We start from the raw sequence: 22748 nt of genomic DNA, 5'->3' as shown, positions 1-22748 counted from the left end.
AGCCTGCTAACTGAGGAGTGTTAATTCACTTGTTTCCATATATGTTTCTGTCAGGAGAATTTAGTTCTCGTGTTCATTAACCAATTCAATTAAACTACTCAGTCTGCTATATCAGGATTTGTAGGATACTGATAGAAATGAAGACAGACAGAGGCCCAGTCTACAATAGTACAATAGTTAAATGTTTATTCACGGGAACGTTCTTCCTATTATTTCCGGTACATTGGTACCTCACATTTCGTCATAAATGTCCCTCCTCTCAGATACTATAGCAATATTCACTGCTCAAAAAAATTAAGGGAACACTAAAATAACACATCCTAGATCTGAATGAATGAAATATTCTTATTAAATACTTTTTTCTTTACATAGTTGAATGTGCTGACAACAAAATCACACAAAAATTATCAATGGAAATCAAATTTATCAACTCATGGAGGTCTGGATTTGAGTCACCTCAGTGGAAAACCACACTACAGGCTGATCCCTTTGATGTAATGTCCTTAAAACAAGTCAAAATGAGGCTCCCTCCACGTGCCAACGCCTGGGTATGCTCCTGATGAGGTGGCGGATGGTCTCCTGAGGGATCTCCTCCCAGACCTGGACTAAAGCATCCGCCAACTCCTGGACAGTCTGTGGTGCAACGGGGCGTTGGTGGATGGAGCGAGACATGATGTCCCAGATGTGCTCAATTGGATTCAGGTCTGGGGAATGGGCAGGCCAGTCCATAGCATCAATGCCTTCCTCTTGCAGGAACTGCTGACACACTCCAGCCACATGAGGTCTAGCATTGTCTTGCATTAGGAGGAACCCAGGGCCAACCGCACCAGCATATGGTCTCACAAGGGGTCTGAGGAGCTCATCTCGGTACCTAATGGCAGTCAGGCTACCTCTGGCGAGCACATGGAGGGCTGTGCGCCCCCCCCCAAAGAAATGCCACCCCACACCATGACTGACCCACCGCCATGCTGGAGGATGTTGGAGGATGTCATGCTGGAGGATGTTGCAGGCAGCAGAACGTTCTCCACGGCGTCTCCAGACTCTGTCACGTCTGTCACATGTGCTCAGTGTGAACCTGCTTTCATCTGTGAAGAGCACAGGGCGCCAGTGGCGAATTTGCCAATCTTGGTGTTCTCTGGCAAATGCCAAACATCCTGCACGGTGTTGGGCTGTAAGCTCAACCCCCACCTGTGGACGTCGGGCCCTCATACCACCCCCATGGAGTCTGCTTCTGACCTTTTGAGCAGACACATGCACATTTGTGGCCTGCTGGAGGTCATTTTGCAGGGCTCTGGCAGTGCTCCTCCTGCTCCTCCTTGCACAAAGGCGGAGGTAGCGGTCCTGCTGCTGGGTTGTTGCCCTCCTAAGGCCTCCTCCACGTCTCCTGATGTACTGGCCTGTCTCCTGGTAGCGCCTCCATGCTCTGGACACTACGCTGACAGACACAGCAAACCTTGTTGCCACAGCTCGCATTGATGTGCCATCCTGGATGAGCTGCACTACCTGAGCCACTTGTGTGGGTTGTTGACTCCGTCTCATGCTACCACTAGAGTGAAAGCACCGCCAGCATTCAAAAGTGACCAAAACATCAGCCAGGAAGCATAGGAACTGAGATGTGGTCTGTGGTCACCACAGAAGTGTGATTGACTTGGAGTTACATTGTGTTGTTTAAGTGTTCCCTTAATTTTTTTGAGCAGTGTAGTTCACAAGCCTTCTCACATTGTCTGCCACCTGTCAAACAACCTACTACAATCCCAAGGTCTCTCCCCTCCCTGGGTGGGGACAGAATGTCCTGTAAGGAACACAATATTCCAGCCGGTCTGACGATACTGTAGCTCCATTCGTTTCTAACAAGGAACAGAAAGTCCTTGTTCTAATTCAGAACTAAAACTACACCCATTATATTCAGTGTTATGATTATAATAAGATTCATACATTCATACAGTGACAGAATAGTATTCTGTTTAGTTATAATTCTACGTTAAATGTAGACATAATTTAGTCATTATTCATAAAAATCCCATAAGTTTCATTTTAAAACATTTATCTTACAAAGGAGTTGTTTAATCTAACTGCTAAACTATTTATCTGTACATGGAATTGTATAAATATATATATTTTTCTCATTATTTTCTAATCTTTACAGGAAAATGCCACGGGCACTATCTGATTGATGTGTGGAGACATTTCACTGCAGCTAATGTAGAAGGAAAAGCTGTGTACATTTGCAAATACTGTGCCAAATCATATGTGAAGAATGCAACAAAGATGCAGAATCATCTGGCCAAGTGCATAAAGTTCCCACAGCGCTCACAACAAGGAACCTCTGACAAAAGTCCCTCTACTTCTATTCAAGGTGAAAATGATGAATCAGATACCTTATCGATAGCAACAGCTCATGGTCCTCCTTCAATCAGAAGTTTTTTTGACTCAATGGAGGAACGAGAGAGAAATGCTGATGAATGTCTTGCTCGAGCTGTGTATGCAACTTGTTCAGCTGTGATGCTCACAGGCAATGTGTATTGGAAGAGATTTCTGAATGTTCTTCACCCAGAAATACACCCCTCCAACCAGACATGCTTTATCTACTCATTCACTGGGTGCAGAGTTCAACAGAGTTCATGTGAAGGTCAAGCAAATCATTGAGAAAACAGACTGCATTGCAATCATCTCTGATGGGTGGTCAAATGTAGGTGGGCAAGGAATAATTAACTACATCATCTCCACCCTTCAACCAGTATTCTACAAGAGCACAGACACAAGGGACAGCAGACACACTGGTCTCAACATTGCAGATAAGCTGAAGACAGTCATCAATGACCTTGGACCACAGAAGGTATTTGCTCTGTTGATAGACAATTCTGGGAACATGAAGGCTGCTTGGTCTAAAGTAGAGGAGTACTACCCTCACATCACACCCATTGGCAGTGCTGCTCATGCATTGAATCTGCTCCTCAAGGACATCATGGCACTGAAAATAATGGATACACTCTACAAGAGAGCCGTGGAAATGGTTAGGTATGTGAAGGGTAATCAAGTTATTGCAGCGATATACCTCACCAAGCAAAATGAGAAGAATAAGAGCACCACATTGAAGCTGCCCAGCAACACCCATGGGGGTGGTGTTGTCATCATGTTTGACAGTCTCCTGGGGGGGAAGGAGTCTTTCCAAGAAATGGCCTTATCACCATCTGCTGATACAGACATCCCCATCAAGAAGATCCTCCTGGATTATGTATTTTGGGGGAGCGGGCTGAAACTACTGAAACATATAGCAGTAGCCATTGCTTGGATTGAGGGAGACAATGCCACCCTGTCTGATGTTCAGACTCTGCTTGCAGATGTAAGAGAAGAAATCCGTAATGCCCTGCCCACTGTTGGTCCAAGCAGAGGAAACTGTGGTTCTGAAATATATCAAAAAGCATGAAGACTTCTGCATGAAACCCATACACGTTGCAGTGTACATGTTGGACCCCAAGTATGCTGGCAAGATCATACTTACTGTCTGGTGCAGAAATCAACAAGGCCGATGGTGTCATCACTACCGTGTCTCGACACCTTGGCCTGGATGAGGGCAAGGTTCTTGGCAGTCTGGCGAAGCACACTTCCAAGCAAGGGCTTTGTGATGGAGATGCAATATGGCAGTTGTGGCAACATATCTCATCAGCCACCTGGTGGAAGGGACTTTGTGGATCTGAGGCTCTTTCCACTGTTGCCTCCATCATCCTCCAAATCCCAACATCAGCCGCCTCAGAGCGCAACTGGTAACTGTTTGGAAACACACACACACCAAAGCACGCAACAGGCTGACCAATACAAGGGTTGAAAAATTGGTGGCCATCCAGGCAAATTTCTGGCTTTTTGAGCCTGACAACGAGCCATCCTCAACAAGGTTGGAAAGTGACAGTGAAGATGAGACCTTAGTCTGATGTTCAAGAGGTGGACATTGAGGAGGTCCTGGGAGAAGACATGGAAGCCTGAGAGGAAGACAACCAAGCTTTAATTTCTAGACTCCATTTTACAGACGTATGTTGAAAATGTTTTTGGGAGATGCGATGGATCATTGGGGATCATTCAATATTCCCTTTCTTTTGTTGTTCAGTGAAATCATCCCTTATGAAGAGTCAACTCATTTAATTAAAGTTCAATTCGTAACTAAATCATTTTTTTTTTCTATTGGAAGGATTTAATCATTTGCAATTATTAATAAGCTAAAAGGTTTATGTTTCTGTCTCCATATGATATGGTAAATATATCCAATGCAAAAAACATCTACATTTAAATGGTATTAATAATAATTTGCATATATTTCTGTTAATTCCAATATATTCCTGTTAAGGAGAAGTACATCTTTAATTCTGTGAATAACAGTTGTATCTTTTATCAATGTTTATTATGAGTATTTCTGTAAATTGATGTGGCTCTCTGCAAAATCACTGGATGTTTTGGAAGCAAAACATAACTGAACATAATGCGCCAATGTAAACTGAGATTTTTTTATATAAATATGCATTTATTGAACAACATACATGTATTGTGTAACATGATGTCCTATGAGTGTCATCTGATGAAGATCATCAAAGGTTAGTGATTTAATTTTATCTATATTTCTGCTTTTTGTGACAACTCTCTTTGGCTGGAAAAATGGCTGTGTGTGTTTTTGTGACTCGGCTCTGACCTAACATAATCATATGATGTGCTTTCACTGTAAAGCCTTTTTGAAATCGGACACGATGGGTAGATTAACAAGAAGTTTCTTTCATTTGGTGTATTGCACTTGTTAATGTATGAAAGTTCCATGTTTCGGAAAAATATTTTTGAATTTCGCGTGCTGCCTTTTCAGCGGAATGTTGTCGAGGGCTGCCGCTAGCTGAACCCCTAGCCGTAAGAAGTTTTAATTCCCATATATTCCTGATAATTTCCACAGAAAGTTTCCACCTCTGAATATTGCCCAAAATTTGCAACCCTAGTTTGAACTACTGGTGCACAGCTCAGATACCCATGCATACCCCATAAGACATGCCACAAGAGGTCTCTTCACAGTTCCCAAGTCCAGAACAGACTATGGGAGGTGCACAGTACTACATAGAGCCATGACTACATGGAACTCTAATCCACATCAAGTAACTGAAGCAAGCAGTAAAAAAACAAACAATAAAAATACACCTTATGGAAGAGCGGTGACTGTGAAGGAACACAAACAGACATACACACACACACACACACACACACAATAACATATGCATTATACACACACGTACACATGGATTTTGTACTGTAGATACAGTTGAAGTCTGAAGTTTACATACACCGTAGCCAAATATATTTAAACTCAGTTTTTCACAATTCCTGACATTTAATCCTAGTAAAAATCCCTGTCTTGGGTCAGTTACGATCACCACTTTATTTTAAGAATGTGAAATGTCAGAATAATAGTAGAGAATTATTTATTTCAGCTTTTATTTCTTTCATCACATTCCCAGTGGATCAGAAGTTTACATACACTCAATTAGTATTTGGTAGCATTGCCTTTAAATTGTTTAACTTGGTTCAAACATTTTGGGTAGCCTTCCATAACCTTCCCACAATAAGTTGGGTGAATGTTGGCCCATTCCTCCTGACAGAGCTGGTGTAACTGAGTCAGGTTAGTTGGCCTCCTTGCTCGCACACGCTTTTTCAGTTCTGCCCACAAATGTTCTATGGGATTGAGGTCAGGGCTTTGTGATGGCCACTCCAATACCTTGACTTTGTTGTCCTTAAGCCATTTTGCCACAACTTTGGAAGTATGCTTGGGGTCATTGTCCATTTGGAAGACCCATTTGCGACCAAGCTTTGACTTCCTGACTGATGTCTTGAGATGTTGCTTCAATATATCCACATAACTTTCCTGTCTCAGGATGCCATCTATTTTGTGAAGTGTACCAGTCCCTCCTGCAGCAAAGCACATCACAACATGATGCTGCCACCCCCGTGCTTCACGGTTGGGATGGTGTTCTTCGGCTCGCAAGACTCCCCCTTTTCCCCCAAACATAACGATGGTCATTATGGCCAAACAGTTATATTTTTGTTTCATCAGAGCAGAGGACATTTCTCCAAAAAGTATGATCTTTGTCCCCATGTGCAGTTGCAAACCATAGTCTGTTTTTTTATGGCGGTTTTGGAGCAGTGGCTTCTTCCTTGCTGAGTGGCCTTTCAGGTTATGTCGATATCGGACTCGTTTTACTGTGGATATAGATACTTTTGTACCTGTTTCCTCCAGCTTCTTCACAATGTCCTTTGCTGGTGTTCTGGGATTGATTTGCACTTTTCGCACCAAAGTACGTGCATCTCTAGGAGACAGAACGCATCTTTTCCTGAGCGGTATGACGGCTGTGTGGTCCCATGGTGTTTATACTTGTGTACTATTGTTTGTACAGACGTTTGGAAATTTCTCCCAAGGATGAACCAGACTTGTGGAGGTCTACAATTGTTTTCTGAGGTCTTGGCTGATTTATTTTGATTTTCCCATGATGTCAAGCAAAGAGGCACTGAGTTTGAAGGTAGGCCTTGAAATATATCCACAGGTACACCTCCAATTGACTCAAAGGATGTCAATTAGCCTATCAGAAGTTTCTAAAGCCAGGACATAATTTTCTGGAATTTTCCAAGCTGCTTAACTGCACCATCAACTTAGTGTATGCAAACTTCTGACCCACTGGAATTGTGATACAATGAATTATAAGTGAAGTAATCTGTCTGTAAACGATTGTTGGAAAAATTACTTGTGTCATGCACATAGATGTCCTAACCGACTTGCCAAAACTATAGTTTGTTAACAAGACATTTGTGGAGTGGTTGAAAAACAAGTTTTAATGACTCCAACCTAAGTGTATGTAAACTTCCGACTTCAACTGTATGTGTTAGTGGTGGAGTAGGGGCCTGTGGGCCCACAGTGTTGTGAAATCTGTGAATGTATTGTAATGTTTTTGAAATTGTATAAACTGCCTTATTTTGCAGCTAATGGGGATCCTTAATAAATACAACTACAAATAGTACATTTAGCTAACATAGTTAATCCAGAGATTCTTACCTTTGAATCGATTCGGCAGTCTCGTCCAGATCGTGGCATTTGTAGTTCTTTATGATAGCCACATTAGCAGCTAATTACTATTTCATTTTTGGGGGGTAAATACATTACATTTACATTTAAGTCATTTAGCAGACGCTCTTATCCAGAGCGACTTACAAATTGGTGCTTTCACCTTATGACATCCAGTGGAACAGCCACTTTACAATAGTGCATCTAAGTCTTTTAAGGGGGGGGGGGGTGAGAAGGATTACTTTAAATACAGGTTAATATATTGATAAGTCAGCTTGTCCTAGAGAGATTTAAATGGTTATCAAAACGTCACGCCAGAGTAAGCCTTCACTAAACCCTTATTTTTTGTGTTTCTAATATTTCCAGTGAGAGAAATTAATGGTGGAATAACTATTGGAATAACAACTATTTACCTGTTTGACCACTGTTTTTATGGGTATTATGACTCATACTGTGGTACTCTATTGAGACATGGATTATGTATGTGTGCCATTCACAGGGTGAATGGGCAAGACAAAAGATTTTGGAGCCTTTGAACGGGCTATTGTAGTAAGTGCCAGGCGCACCGGTTTGTCAAGAACTGCAACGCTGCTGGGTTTTTCACGCTCAACAGTTTCCTGTATGTGTCAAGAATGGACCACCATCCAACTTGACACAACTGTGGGAAGCATTAAAGTCAACATGGGCCAGAATCCCTGCTTTCGACACCTTGTAGAGTACATGCTACGACGAATTGAGTCTGTTCTGAGGGCAAAAGGGGGGGTGCAACTCAATATTAGGAATCTATTCCTAGTGTATTTATTCTATCACAGAACACAATGCTCTAACTTGTATTATGTAATATTTTACCTCGTTATTGGACAGAAAAAAGTTGAATGGCAGCAGGGTGGGTTGGGATTTGGTTATAAGTATGGCCTGGAGTTTTTTTTCCTGGCTCCAGGTCATGTGGTCAGTAAAAAAACTCCTGGCCCTCATTCCAACTGTTGCTGCTATTTCCCTCTCCAGGGTAGGAACATTGTGGTATTCTACGGCTCTCAGACGGGCACGGGCGAGGAGTTTGCCAACCGGCTGTCCAAAGACGCGCAGCGCTACGGTATGAAGGGTATGGCAGCCGACCCCGAGGAATACGACATGGTAACTAACGACATTTCTATATCAGGGATTATATAGTTCAAAGGAACGCTTTTAGGGCGTTGAAATTCGGTACCCAGTTTCCTGGCTCGTTTGAGAATTTTACAACTATTGTATTGTAGCGACCCGCACAGACAGCTGTGTGTTATGTGCTAGGCTAGGAGGTGGTTGTGTTGTACTGACCAGAACCCGGTGTTCGCGGGGTCCGACATGTCAATCAACCTGCTATCTGCCAATCACGGGAATGCCTGGAATGTTCTGATGCCGGGCATCCTGGTGGTTGGCGGAGTGGCGTGGAGGGGGGTTGGGCATTGGAAGTTAAGACCAGGTTCAGCCTTTGTTCTCTCTCTCTTACGTCTGGGCTTCACAAGAGAAGGTCACGATTGGCTTGTGGGTTATCTGTCATCTATTTGGCGTGTGCTACGGCCCAAACAGTAGCCTGTGTAAAGTTGGTTCAATAAACCGTCAATTCGCAAACTCAAGCCTCTGTCTGGACAATTGTTCATTTATGATCTAGTCAGGTCATTACAGTATTTTCACAAGACCTGATAATAACCGCTTTAGGGTGCGATTTTTTGCATTCTACCTGACGTTAGCAAGCTAGCTTGTTTACAACGGGCAAAAAGTACCATGCGACTCGTGTTGTCGCATCACAATAACCTGGTACTCTGGTCCTGGGTCTTGGACCCGCAACTCACACTGGTCCAGGATTCGCTTCAGTCATGGTTTGTTTGCTTTTTACACAGGCTTTATAGCACAGATCAGTATTAGTCTCTTGAGTCAAAAAATTGAAAAAAAAAATTGAAAAGCTACTAGTGCCCTGAATGGCATACAGCATGTGTAATAGCAAATCTCTATAATGTCCTGGCATCTTTTAATTCACAGTGTGAGCTGTCCCGTCTGGCTGAGATTGACAACTCCCTGGCCATCTTCTGCATGGCCACGTACGGAGAGGGAGATCCCACGGACAATGCCCAGGACTTCTATGACTGGCTGCAGGAGAGTGACGGGGAACTGAATGGAGTCAACTACACCGTGAGTATCTCTTTGTCTCTCTCGCTCTCTTTCTCCTCCCCGTCATTCATAATCAGGGACAGAGTTTGTCCTAGAAAAACGTAATGACAACATGCAAAAAATAGGCTTTATGTGTATGGTTGAATTCTGGCTTCGGCCATAGCTGACATGCGTGCCATCCTGGCTGGTTGGGCGTTGTTGGGGTCGATCCAACGGTCCTGCCCTCAATGGGGTGAAGTATTTAACTTCTGACTTAAGTGAATCTGGCCAGGCACTCTGAAAGGTCACTTGGGCTCCTTTCGCTCCCTGCCATTGTCTTTCTGTCCTAGACTAGAAAGACAGCATTAATTACACTGAGTGGAAGATGATAAACTTTCACTATGTACGAGCTGCGGGAGCTTGCATTCAGTGTGTGTGCATGTCTCTGTGTGTCTTGTGTTTTAAATTAACTGATGTTGACATGATGTTGACTCTCCTTGCAGGTGTTTGCGTTGGGTAACAAGACATATGAACACTACAATGCCATGGGTGCGTATGTGGACAAGAGGCTGGAGGAGTTGGGAGCCAAGAGGGTCTTCGACCTGGGCATGGGAGATGACGACGGCAAGTGAGTGAGGCTGCGTCGGAGGGGTGCGTCCCAATATCTCCTTTATCCTGAAGAGTGCACTTGTTTACTACTTCCCACAAATCTAAAGGCATTGCATTTAGTGGAGGCATGGGCTAATGGAAGCTTCCACCATATTTCTTATACCAGCAATTTCCTTTCAAATCAGTGAAGGGAAGTGAACGAGTGCACACTTTGTGAGGAAGGAGAAATAATTGGTACATAACCTTGGATTACTCCCGAATCAAAGTGTGACCGATGTTTTCAGACCCCTGATGTCGGGATCAAAATAAGAGGGTGTTTTCTGCTTCTTTACATTGTTCAGCCTGGAGGAGGACTTTGTGACATGGAGGGAGCAGTTCTGGCCAGCCATGTGCGAGCACTTTGGAGTGGAGGCTTCAGGAGAGGACTCCAGGTACTTAGCCCAATTTATTGTATTTTTTACATGAAAGATTTCCCTCCACAATTCACATACACAAAGAGTATGGAAGGAGTGATTTGCAGATTAACTGTAGGCCCTCTCGCTCTACATTAGCATTCGTCAGTACGAGCTCAAGGAGCACAATGACATCAACATGAACAAGGTCTACACAGGAGAGTTTGGGTGTCTGAAGAGCTTTGAGACCCAGAAACCGTGAGTTATTTTACCCCATCATCTTCATTTGTCATTACAATATCTGCTACAGAGTTTAATTCATGTTTTATAGATCTCACTCAAAACCAGTATTACTGCCCCCTAGTGGAGCTAAAGGGGATTTCTTTGTTGGAATGCTGAAGCGCAACACTGCTTCATCCATCTATGTTCGCCTCTATGATTTACCTTATGTTGTCTCTGCATGCTGATGTGCACAGTTCACTGGTTTGAAATTCTATTGATCCTTTTCCCCCAGGCCTTTTGATGCAAAAAACCCCTTCCTGGCTCCAGTCATTGTTAACCGCAAGCTCAACAAAGCAGGCAACAGGCATCTCATGCACCTTGAAGTCGACATTACAGGCTCCAAGATTAGGTAAGAGAGAGAGACGTAACTTTGTCTCTGTATAGTTACCAATCTATCTCTACCTCCCAGACAATATTTCCTTAAAAGGAATAGGCTACACTTCTTGGATGAAATTATGCCTTTTCACATAGTGGAAAGATTACTTGAAAAAACCCTTTGTCATTCTGTCTTTGTAGATATGAGTCGGGAGACCACGTTGCCGTATATCCCACCAATGACACAGCAATCGTGAACAAGCTGGGACAGATCCTTGGCGTGGACCTTGATATGGTTATTTCTCTCAATAACCTTGATGGTACGGCACTGACCTGACGCAACACCTTGACTCAGTCCTCCGAATATCTCGCAATGTCTTTTGAAGATCCTTAAACACACACATTCTGTTTGGACATCTCTTGAAATGTTACTCTCACTGTATTGACTTTTTTTGAAGCAGAAGAAAGTTTTGTGTATTCACCAACTGTCTTATTACTCTTAAGTCTTAGGTTTGGCTTGCCGTACCCAGATTAAGCCTAGTCCTGGACTAAAAATAAAAAGCTTAATTGAGATTACTTTTTAGTTCAAGATTAGGCTTAATCTATGTCTGGGAAACTGTCCCTTAATGTATAACCAATGTTAATGTGATGTTATCTGATGCCGTTTATCAGAGGAGTCCAATAAGAAGCACCCATTCCCTTGCCCCACCACCTACCGTACGGCTCTGACCCACTACCTGGACATCATCCATCCGCCTCGCACCAACGTCCTGTATGAGCTGGCCCAGTACGCCACTGACCCCAAGGACCAGGAGAACATGCGCAAGATGGCCTCATCTGCTCCCGAGGGCAAGGTGTGTGGCTCTGAGACTGTGTTAACTCTACTCCTATTTGAATCAAAGTAGTCAAGATTACCTCCACATACCGAAGATGGGTTATTGGTAGTGGGAAAGTATGCTTAAGCTTCAGATTTGGGGTCAATTCAATGTCAATTCAGGAAGCAAACTTGAGAAAGCATTGAGAAAGATTGGAATAAGGATTTAAATGTACTTCCTGACTGAATTTAAATGAAATTGACCCCAACCTTGATAAGCCTATAACACCATGTGAAAGGTTTCCGCTAAACAAAGATCTAGGATAATTTAAACTCCAATCTTAACCAATTTTTGAGAATGGTAAATATATCCGACCCTCGTGTATCTCAGATTCCTGACTACAGATCAGTGGTTAAGGGCAACTTCTACCTACTCCATGTTATCCCAGCTGAGTGTTGTTGTTGTTGTGGTCTCCACTAGGCTCTGTACCAGAGTTTTGTGCTGGAAGACAACAGGAACATCCTGGCCATCCTGGAGGATCTGCCATCCTTGCGGCCTCCCATCGACCACTTGTGTGAGCTCATGCCCCGCCTGCAGGCCCGCTACTACTCCATTGCCTCCTCCTCCAAAGTGAGCCTATATACAGGGGTGTATCCATGCATTGTAGCAAAACGTTTTGCAACAGAAAAAAACTAAACAGGCATTTATTTCGTATGATTTCTAGTAAATATACCCCAGTACATCACCCCTAATGACCCCACACCCTAGCTCCTCCTATGTCAATACAGTTATTTTTCATGTTACATTTACAATAGTTATTTAGCGGATGCTGTCTTCCACTAGGAAGTATATTCAGATAATGTCAAATGACCAAGTTTTATTAAAGGCCCAATGCAGTCAAAAAAACATTATCATCCTGTGTTTTATATATATATTTCCACACTGAGGTTGGAATAATACTTTGAAAGTGGGACAATTATGTTAATTCCCTTTTAGTGTAAGAGCTGTTTGAAAAGAGAGCCTAAAATTCCGGCCTGTTTTGTGGGAGGGAGTTTTGGCCTTCCATGGTGACATCACCATCCGGTAAGTTCGTTAATAGCCCAATAAATTCCAAACCTCTCTGCCAATAACAGCACATTTTCAGTTTTCCCCTCTCCACTCAAACCACTTCCAGACAGTCCTAGCAAAATTCTTGTTTGACATATTGGTATTTTCTAAGAAGCTATTTTTGATTTATTTTAATTGAGAATAGCTGCATTGGACCTTTGAAGCGTCCATTGTAGGTCAATAGTGTGTTCTAAAAACAGTGGTTAATGATGCCTTCTCTTTCTAGGTCCACCCCAATAGCATCCACATCTGTGCTGTGCTGGTGGAGTACACGACTAAAACGGGGCGCCTCACCAAGGGAGTGGCCACCACTTGGCTGAAGAACAAACTGGTTGTGGACAACGGCCACAAGTCCACAGTCCCCATGTACATCCGCAAGTCTCAGTTCCGCCTGCCCTTCAAGGCCAGCAACCCAGTCATCATGGTCGGTCCTGGGACCGGCATCGCTCCCTTCATGGGCTTCATCCAGGAGCGAGGGTGGCTCAAAGAGCAAGGTACATGGTAGACACCGTAATAGAAGCATGGAAATGTTTGTGTAAGTGTCGATTTCCTGATGGTTTGTTATGCTGCATAGTCTTTCTTTAGGAGTTGTCATGTTCTGTGTGACATTGACTAAAATAAAGCACCTTAACTGTCTTGTATGGATACAAGTAAGCCAATTGGTCTGCTTTTTCCTGTAGGCAAGGAGGTGGGGGAGACGGTCTTGTACTTTGGCTGCAGGCACAAGAACGAAGACTATCTGTACCAGGAGGATTTGGAGGAGGCTGAAAAGACGGGTGTCATCACGAAGCTCAACGTCGCTTTCTCTCGGGACCAAGAGCAAAAGGTATACTTGTTTTATTAGTTGTTCATTAGTTATTTAAAAAAACATTTATTTAAAATGGTGAACAATACTTTTCTGGTAGCTAGAATATGACATGTTTATTGACTAGATAGTCATAGACCACCATACAGCCATATTGTTTTCTGAGCCTACACACCCTGCAGTTGGGACACCAAGACAAAATTGTACTCATATTTCCATAGCGTTCTTGAGTGTTGCCGATCATGGTTGTTGGTAGTATAGACCTTTTATCTATACCTGTCTGATTCTGTACCATTAGGTGTACTATTAGTGGGGACGGTCAACACATACTCCATACAGTCCTAGGCTATCCCTCAGAGAATACCTGAGGGATTGAGTTTGTGCTGCCTCACCTCATAAGGAAAGAGGAACACGTTTCTTTGCAAGATCAGTTTTTTGTTTGAAGGAGACTGGAAACTCAAGAGGATGACAGATCTCTCTTTCCTCTCACCGTCTCTCCAGGTGTACGTGCAGCATCTCCTGAGGACCAACAAGGAGGACCTGTGGAGGCAGATCCACACAGACAACGCACACATATACATCTGCGGGTAAGGAAGGATCTTCTCCAGTAACATTTGCCCCTTGGCAATAAAGTTGATAGAAATTGAGTTGACATATTTCTTGAAAGCACTCCTGAATTCACAAAATCCTCCAAGGGTTAAAAGACAAATATCTTAGAGAAATGCTCCTGTTTTTAGGGATGCGCGGAACATGGCCAGGGATGTGCAGACAGCTTTCTATGAGATAGCAGAGGAGCTGGGCGGCATGACACGCACTCAGGCCACCGACTACATCAAGAAACTGATGACCAAGGGACGTTACTCGCAGGACGTCTGGAGCTAAAACCCCTAGGATGCAACCACATCCTATGTTTGTTTGTTTTTAAACTTGCATTGTTATTTGTGCCAGTTTGTGTCAGTAATGGTTATAATGGGTCACCAACCCTGGTACTGGAGAGCTTCCGGGTGTGCCGGCTTTTGTTTCCGCCAAGCACTAAAATGTCTGATTCTATTGATTGGCTTATCATCATGACCTTGATTAGTTCAGATGGGTGTGTTTGTGCCGTGCTGGAATAAAAGCCTACACACCCTGTAGCTCTCTGGGACCAGGATTTGTGACCACTGGGGAAGGATATCGCTGCTGTCATCTCTGGTTGTTTTATTTCCATGGAGCAACACAAGCACTCTTGCACCACAATAATGGTTGGTTATCCTCCATTCTGATTGGACATTTTATGTCAGTCGGCCATCAGTTTGGCAGTGTCAAATGTAGTATCACATTTGTCGACATCGTGAGTGAGATAATATATTATAGCTGTACATAATTGTACGGTGCAAAGTGGGGGGGTGGGCTTATATACAAAACTCATACAGTGCAAGTCTTTTCTTTAGGAAGTTGACCTACCTAATCTGGGTATTAAAAGTGTATTCAGAATACATTATAAATATTTTTGATTTGTGAAATAAAAGGTGAGATCTTTTTGTCTCCGAAATCAGTAACTGAAAATATTAGTGTTTGTTTAGGGGTATATAGCCTTTTATGCAATGAGGATGTTACTGTACATTTCTAATCAATCACAGTAACCTTTAGCAAGGCATGAAAAAAGTATGTTGTAAATAAGTAGTCAATCCCTCTATTGAGGAGAAATGATTAGCTTTTATTTTCCACAAGACTGCCTTTGTTAAATATAAATATCAATGAAAATGATTTTTAGGTTCCCTGTAGAATTTGTATACATGATGCAAAAATAAATTACCAATTTTTTTCATTTTACCTTTATTTAACCAGGTAGGCCAGTTCTCATTTACAACTGCCACCTGGCCAAGATAAAGCAAAGCAGTGTGACAAAAACAACACAGTTACACATAAACGTACAGTCAATAACACAATAGAAAAATCTATGTACTGTGTGTGCAAATGTAGAAGAGTAAGGACGTAAGGCAATAAATAGGCCATAGAGGTGAAATAATTACAGGTACAATTTATCACTAACACTGGAGTGATTGATGTGCAAGTAGAGATACAAAATAGCAAGAGGGTAAGTAATAATATGGGGATGAGGTAGTTGGGTGTGCAATTTACAGATTGGCTGTGTGCAGGTACAGTGATCAGTAAGCTGCTCTGACAGCTGATGTATAAAGTTGGAGAGGGAGATCAGCTTCAGTGATTTTTGCAATTCGTTCCAGTCATTGGCATTAGAGAACTGGAAGGAAAGGCGGCCAAAGGAAGTGTTGGCTTTGGGGATGACCAGTGAAATATACCTGTTGGGACGCGTTCTAGGGGTGGGTGCTGCTATGGTGACCAGTAAGCTGAGATAAGGTGGGGCTTTACAAAGACTTATAGATGACCTGGAGCCAGTGGGTTTGGCGACGAATATGTAGTGGCCAGCCAACGAAAGCATTACCAGTCGCAGTGATGGGTAGTATATGGGGCTTTGGTGACAAAACAAATGGCAATGCAATGCAAATGGTTGACATAGAAAAAACAAGTAAGCCTGAAAGGGGGGATGAGTAAATAATATGCATATCTCTACTTAAATACTCAGCATTATCCAGTTTACGATGAAACAAAAATTGAACACGTAGTAGCAAGCATTCAAATATACATGTTTTTTTTTTATCATGCAAACCTAACACTGTGCCCTGAGAATGTAGATTTCTACAGCTAGTTGGCTTTGAGTGTCAACTTTGTTTCATATTCTTTGTACTATTGCACACTAATCAGTGTAAGTACTGGATGATATATCACACTTATGTATGGGTGTTAAATGTGACGGATGCTGCTCAAACTTGTCGAGATTTATTTTCTACCACCTCTTCAACTGTCTCCCATTTTAAATTTGGCATCCTTTGTTCACTTCACTGACATTTTTCAAAAATATTGGAGTGAAAACATGTTCTGTGAAAAGATTAATTCCATTCCTGTTACTTTTTTTGTCCACATTCCATTTGATAAAGTAATATGTGTCTCAACTGAATGAATGTAACTTGGCATGTCTTTTTAAAATGAATAAAACATATTGAATAAATAGTCAAGTTTGTTCATGTCCTGTTAATCTGATAACATTTTTGAAAATGAAATTGAATTGCTATTTTCAATTATTAAATGGAAGGATGGATGGATGCAAGACGACCAGATGGATTAAAGTATGTTTGATGGATGGAGGCCCTACCCTTTACCAGAGATGAACAGGCATAATAACTGGTCACAACTAGTATCAATTTAAGTATATTACACACACAAAAGGTCAACAAGGGGGTATACTACAAAGCAGGATCAATCGGCTAACTTTGATAACCAGAAATATATAGAGATTTTGTTTCTTTAAAGGGGACGTTTTTACATGTGGCTTTATTGTTACTCTTTCTGGGTTTGTAGTTGATCTCCCAAACAGTTTTTTATATTTTGTTTTGTCATCACTTCCCATAGACTACAATGCATTATAAGCATGTTATAAAACACTCCAAATCAACTCCAATTACATCAGAAATCATTCTGGATGTCTCTGCACAATTTTTTGGAAAGAATGTTCTACTGTCCATATTTTGATTGTAAAGAGCATCATTCAAACATGGATGTGTGGCACAGTGGAAAAAATAAATAATTGAGTGCAGAGACATTATGAGATTTGGATGTAATATGAGTTATTTTGGACTCAGAAAAATGAGACAACCAATTGTCTCTCTAAAAAATCCCTCAAAACAAAATATTTAAAAAAAGAAGCTGTTTGGGTATAAACTACAAGCACAGAAAGGTTGAATATATAGGTCCACTTGAAAAATGAGTGAACTTCCCTTTAAAGAAAGCTAAACTCATGTATTTCTGGTTGTTGAGTCAAAGATACTGTAGCGACCCGCACAGACAGCTGTGTGTTATGTGCTAGGCTAGGAGGTGGTTGTGTGTACTGACCAGTACCCGGTGTTCGCGGGGTCCGACATGTCAATCAACCTGCTATCTGCCAATCACGGGAATGCCTGGAATGTTCTGATGCCGGGCATCCTGGTGGTTGGCGGAGTGGCGTGGAGGGGGGTTGGGCATTGGAAGTTAAGACCAGGTTCAGCCTTTGTTCTCTCTCTCTTACGTCTGGGCTTCACAAGAGAAGGTCACGATTGGCTTGTGGGTTATCTGTCATCTATTTGGCGTGTGCTACGGCCCAAACAGTAGCCTGTGTTAAAGTTGGTTCAATAAACCGTCAATTCGCAAACTCAAGCCTCTGTCTGGACAATTGTTCATTTATGATCTAGTCAGGTCATTACATTGGTGTCAGAAGTAAAAACGTTGATACAAGTTAGCCAGCTAGCTAGCTGACTTATGTGGCTAGCTACCGTAGGTGAGAACGGGGATTGAAAATGCTTCGAGGGAATCCGAAAGTGAAGGTGGAGGTAGGGGACGATTATGGCCAAGGAGGTGCGTGTGAATGGACGTCGGGGGTTCTGTCTGAGGAGATCGCCAGGGCGTCGGAGCGCAGAGGCCGCTTGAGGGAGGACGTTAGAGTGATGGCGGCTGAAGCGGGCAGGAGTGCTTCGTCGAGTGTATTTCGCGCGGATTCTGGTGGGCGGACCGAAGTGGCGGCGTCGACGCGGCGTGACGAGGAATCTGGGGCTCAGGATGTAAACAAACATGGCGGCGCCCAGTTTCCGGCTGCGTCCGTATCTGTTAAGACCCCGAAGTATTCCGGTAAGGCGGATTGGGAAGCTTTTCATGCTCAGTTTGAACTGTTAGCTCATTTTAGGGGGTGGTCGGATGAAGAAAGGGCACTGCAGTTGGCTTTATGCCTCACGGATGAAGCTCTGGCCTGTTTGATATTGATTAGCCCCGAGGACAGGCATGATTATGGTGCTCTAGTGGGAGCACTGAGGAGGCGCTATGGACAGTGTGTACAGCCCGGGCTACTGCGCTCCGAACTGAGGAATAGACGCAGGCAGCCTGGAGAGCCTCTACGGGTGCTAGCTAATGACATTGAGAGCCTCTCTCGGCGGGCATATGCTCACATGCCCCCTCCGTGCAGAGCGAGCTAGCACGGGACCAGTTCATACAGGCGCTCTCCCTACGGAGCTGCGCATACAGACCCAGCTGGCTCATCCTGAGTCATTGCAGACAGCCTTGGAGATGGCTTTGGAGAGGGAGCTGGTGTGGGCTGGGGCTTCAGCTGGGGCTTTGGTGGGGGTGCAGGGAGACACACCCTCTGTGCGAGCTGGGGGGCAGAGCAGCCCGGAGCCGGAAAAGCCTGCTTGGGTGGCCGAAATGACAGAACTCATTCGGGCTGTGTCGCTACAGGCGGCACGAAACACAAGCCCTGGTCCCAGGGTCTGCTGGGGTTGTGGCCAGCCAGGCCATCTGCGCCGAGATTGCCCCATGTCCCCCAGAGCTCAGGGAACGGCTCGGGGTCCGCATAGACCGGGTAGTGCGGACCCCTGGCTTTCTATCCCAACCACCATCATCTTCAGGAGGAGCCCACCGGCACAGACGGGAAGCAAGGCTCCACTTCCCCAGAAGCAGACGAGGGCAGCGGATGGAGCCTGTTGTTGTGGTGGGCCGGACCTGTGTTGGGGACTTTTGTCATGTCCCTGTCACTGTGGAGGGGTGCCCTGCTCCGCCCTGGTGGACACTGGGTCCACAGTAACCCTGGTGAGGCCAGATATTGTGCCAGGTTGGACTCAGTGTGAGCCTACAACTGTGCAGCTCCGCACAGTCACAGGTGAGCTGGCACCCATGAAAGGGAAGGGAATAATGACTCTGACAGTAGGGGCAGGACTGTGCGTCATCCTGTGTGGGTGGCGGCTGTGCAGGACCCTTGTATCCTGGGGTTGGACTTTCTTAGGAGCACAGGCTGCCAGTTAGACCTAAATAGGGGCACACTGAGCTTCCAGGGAGGGACGGAAGTCACCATGGCCCCCCCTAATGTCACATTCACTCAACCCAACAAACCCTTTACTCCAACAGTTAAAGCAGCAGAGACTCATGGCTGCGCCCCCTCCCCACAGCTGTGTGTGACTTTTCCCCAGTCCCCCTGTCACCTACGGCGGTGTGTTACATTCCCCCAGCTACCTCCATGACACAGCCCTCTGTGAGCCCGGGCCGCACCCCCCCAGCCCAGCTACCCCAGATGGGAGAGGAGAGGACACTGTCTGCAGTGAGGGAGATATGGGGGAGGAACTGTGTTGGTCTTGACCCTGAGCAGGGGCCCTGGGCAGGAGGAACGGTTGTGGCAGTTGCTGTTTGAATTCAGAGACAGCTTTGCGTTGAGTGAGGAAGAGGTGGGTCAGACTCTTCTGGTGCAGCATGAGATCGACACAGGTGATGCTCGACCCATCAAGATGCGTCCCCGCCGTATCCCGCTGGCACGCCAGGAGGCGGCAGACAAGGCTGTGTTGGAGATGCAGCGGGCAGACTTCATTGAGCCCTCAGACAGCCCCTGGGCGGCGCCAGTCGTCATGGTTCCGAAGAAGGGGGCAAGCTGAGGTTCTGTGCGGACTACAGGCGGCTGAATGAGGTAACCAGGAAGGACTCATACCCCATACCACGTATCGATGAGTCGCTGGACCTGGTTAGGGGGTCCTCCTGGTTCTCCTCACTAGACCTCCGCAGTGGCTACTGGCAGGTGCCCCTCTCCCCAGAGGCCAGAGCCAAAACTGCGTTCTCCACTAACAGAGGACACTGGCAGTTCAAGGTCCTGTGCTTTGGCCTGTGCAACGCTCCAGCTACTTTTGAGCGTTTGATGGACAGGGTGCTGGATGGCATCCCCGACAGCAGTGTCTGGTATACCTCGATGACATCCTGGCCCATGGCAGCTCCTTCCAGTCAGCCCTGGGGCGCTACGGCGTGTGCTGGAGAGGGTGGCTGCCGCAGGTCTGAAGCTCCACCCCGAGAAGTGCCACTTCATGAGGAGAGAGGTGTCCTTCTTGGGCCACCTAGTGGGGAAGGAGGGGATCAGCACCATGGAGGACAAGGTAGGGGCTGTCAGAGACTGGCCCACCCCCACCGACCAGCGTCAGCTGAAGAGCTTCCTGGGCCTGGCCTCGTACTACAGGAGGTTTGTACGGGGCTTCTCAGCGTTGCTGCTCCACTGAACCGCCTGCTGCCGAAGGACAAGGCTTTCACTTGGACAGTGGAGTGTGAGGAGGCGTTCAACACCCTCAAACGTGCACTGATCGAGGCCCCGTGCTCGCCCCCTGACCTTACCTTGCCCTTTATCCTGGACACAGGCGAGCAATGTGGGCATGGGTGGGGTGCTGGCCCAGGTGGGGCCAGAGGGGAGAGAGTGGTGGCGTACTTCAGCAAAACATTTGACAAACATGAGCGCCGCTACTGTGTCACCCGGCGGGGAGCTCTTGGCTGTTGTGGCTTCCGTCAAACACTTCAAGTACTACCTGGGTGGTCTGCCCTTTACTGTAAGGACTGACCACTCTGCTCTCCAGTGGCTCATGTCTTTCAGAGAGCCAGAGGGGCAGGTGGCACGCTGGTTGGAGGAGCTTCAGCCGTATGACTTCACGGTGGTGCACAGGGCAGGGGCACGCCACTCAACGCCGACGCCATGTCCCGTCGGCCCTGTACTGCAGACGGCTGCCGCCACTGTGAACGGAGAGAGGGACGGGAGAGAGAGCTGCGGGCAGAGGAGGGTGTCTGTGCCACAGTGTGTCGGGCGAGCGGACCTGTCTGCTGTGAGCTGCAGACTGTCGACGTGGCTGAATGGCGGCAGCAGCAGGGACGGGACACAGACCTACAGCCAGTGCTACAGTGGGTAGAGGCGCAGGTGAGGCCACCATGGGAAGAGGTGACAGCGCTCTCACTCGCGACCAAAGGGTTGTGGTCAAAGTTTGAGAGACTGCGGCTGGCTGATGGCGTGCTACAGCGGGCATGGAAGGAGTCAGCTACGGGAGGAGAGGTGGCAGGTGGTGGTCCCAAAAGCATTGCGGGAGGCTGTGCTCAGAGTACTCATGGGGGGGGTGGGGACTGGACACTTTGGGGTCACAAAAACACTGCGCCGTCTCCGTCAGGGCTTCTACTGGGGGCAGCACAAGAGGGATGTGGAGGACTTTTGTCGCCGCTGTGACAACTGCACAGCGAGAAAGGGCCCCCAGGCCGCTCTCATGCTCAGCTCCAACAGTTCCCAGTGGGGCTCCCATGGAGAGGGTGGGAGTGGATGTAGTTGGGCCGTTCCCCACCACAGACAGTGGAAACCGCTGGGTGCTCACGGCCATGGACTATTTCACAAAATGGCCCGAGGCCTATGCTCTGCCTGACTAGGAGGCAGAGACCATCGTCGACGCCCTGACAGCGGGGATGTTCAGCAGGTTTGGAGCTGCAGAGTCCATCCACAGCGACCAAGGCAGAAACTTTGAGTCCCGTGTGTTCGCCACCATGTGTGAGAGGCTGGGTATGCATAAGACCCGCACTACTCCTCTCCATCCTCAAAGTGATGGCCTTGTGGAGCGCTTCAACAAAACGCTTGGACAGCAGCTGGCCATCGTCTCTTCCAAACACCAGCGTGACTGGGACAAGCACCTGCCTATGGTCCTCATGGCATGCCGCTCCGCTGTCCAAGACTCCACCTCCTGCACGCCTGCCCTCCTCATGCTGGGGAGAGATCCGCACCCCTGCGGAGATGGCGTTGGTCGGCCCCTGGATAGCCCTCATGTTCCTCCGGGGCCGGAGTATGCCCGGAGACTCCAGGACCGCCTGGAGACAGCCCACACCTTCGCCAGAGAGCAGCTGGTGAATGCAGGTGTGAGGCAGAAAAGGAACTATGACGTGCACACCCGGGGAAGGCACTTTGTGGCTGGGGAGCTGGTCTGGGTCTACAGCCCCCTAAGGAAAAAAGGCAGATGCCCCAAGTTGGACAGTCACTGGGTGGGACCCTGCAGTGTCCTGGAGAGGGTAGGGGAGGTTGTGTACCGGGTGCAGCTTCCTCCCAGGGGGAGAAAGGTGGCACTGCACCGGGACAGGTTAGCCCCATACACATTTACATTTACATTTAAGTCATTTAGCAGACGCTCTTATCCAGAGCGACTTACAAATTGGTGCTTTCACCTTATGACATCCAGTGGAACAGCCACTTTACAATAGTGCATCTAGGTCTTTTAAGGGGGGAGGGAGAAGGATTACTTTATCCTATCCTAGGTATTCCTTAAAGAGGTGGGGTTTCAGGTGTCTCCGGAAGGTGGTGATTGACTCCGCTGTCC

At 46.0% G+C, this 22748-nt stretch overlaps 1 protein-coding gene across 4 annotated transcripts in view; it reads left to right on the top strand.

The window, feature by feature from the left end:
* Positions 1-16601, top strand: part of LOC115137150 (NADPH--cytochrome P450 reductase-like) — a 45001-nt gene extending 28400 nt beyond the window's left edge. For all 4 annotated transcript variants that reach the window (XM_029673258.2, XM_029673259.2, XM_029673257.2 and 1 more), the window contains exons 4-16: positions 8084-8212; positions 9095-9244; positions 9706-9830; positions 10153-10242; positions 10363-10461; positions 10718-10834; positions 11002-11120; positions 11473-11654; positions 12096-12245; positions 12949-13216; positions 13403-13548; positions 14029-14114; positions 14265-16601. In XM_029673258.2, the coding sequence (XP_029529118.1) occupies positions 8084-8212; positions 9095-9244; positions 9706-9830; positions 10153-10242; positions 10363-10461; positions 10718-10834; positions 11002-11120; positions 11473-11654; positions 12096-12245; positions 12949-13216; positions 13403-13548; positions 14029-14114; positions 14265-14409 (1806 nt within the window). In that variant the 3' untranslated portion in view covers positions 14410-16601. The remainder of the gene's footprint in view (positions 1-8083; positions 8213-9094; positions 9245-9705; positions 9831-10152; positions 10243-10362; positions 10462-10717; positions 10835-11001; positions 11121-11472; positions 11655-12095; positions 12246-12948; positions 13217-13402; positions 13549-14028; positions 14115-14264) is intronic.
* Positions 16602-22748: the final 6147 nt, after the last annotated feature.

The sequence above is a fragment of the Oncorhynchus nerka genome, linkage group LG11 (assembly GCF_034236695.1).
Source record: "Oncorhynchus nerka isolate Pitt River linkage group LG11, Oner_Uvic_2.0, whole genome shotgun sequence".
In the NCBI taxonomy this organism is placed as follows: domain Eukaryota; kingdom Metazoa; phylum Chordata; class Actinopteri; order Salmoniformes; family Salmonidae; genus Oncorhynchus; species Oncorhynchus nerka.
The sequence above is the reverse complement of the archived record's forward strand: the minus strand, read 5'-3'. Positions and strand labels throughout refer to the sequence as shown.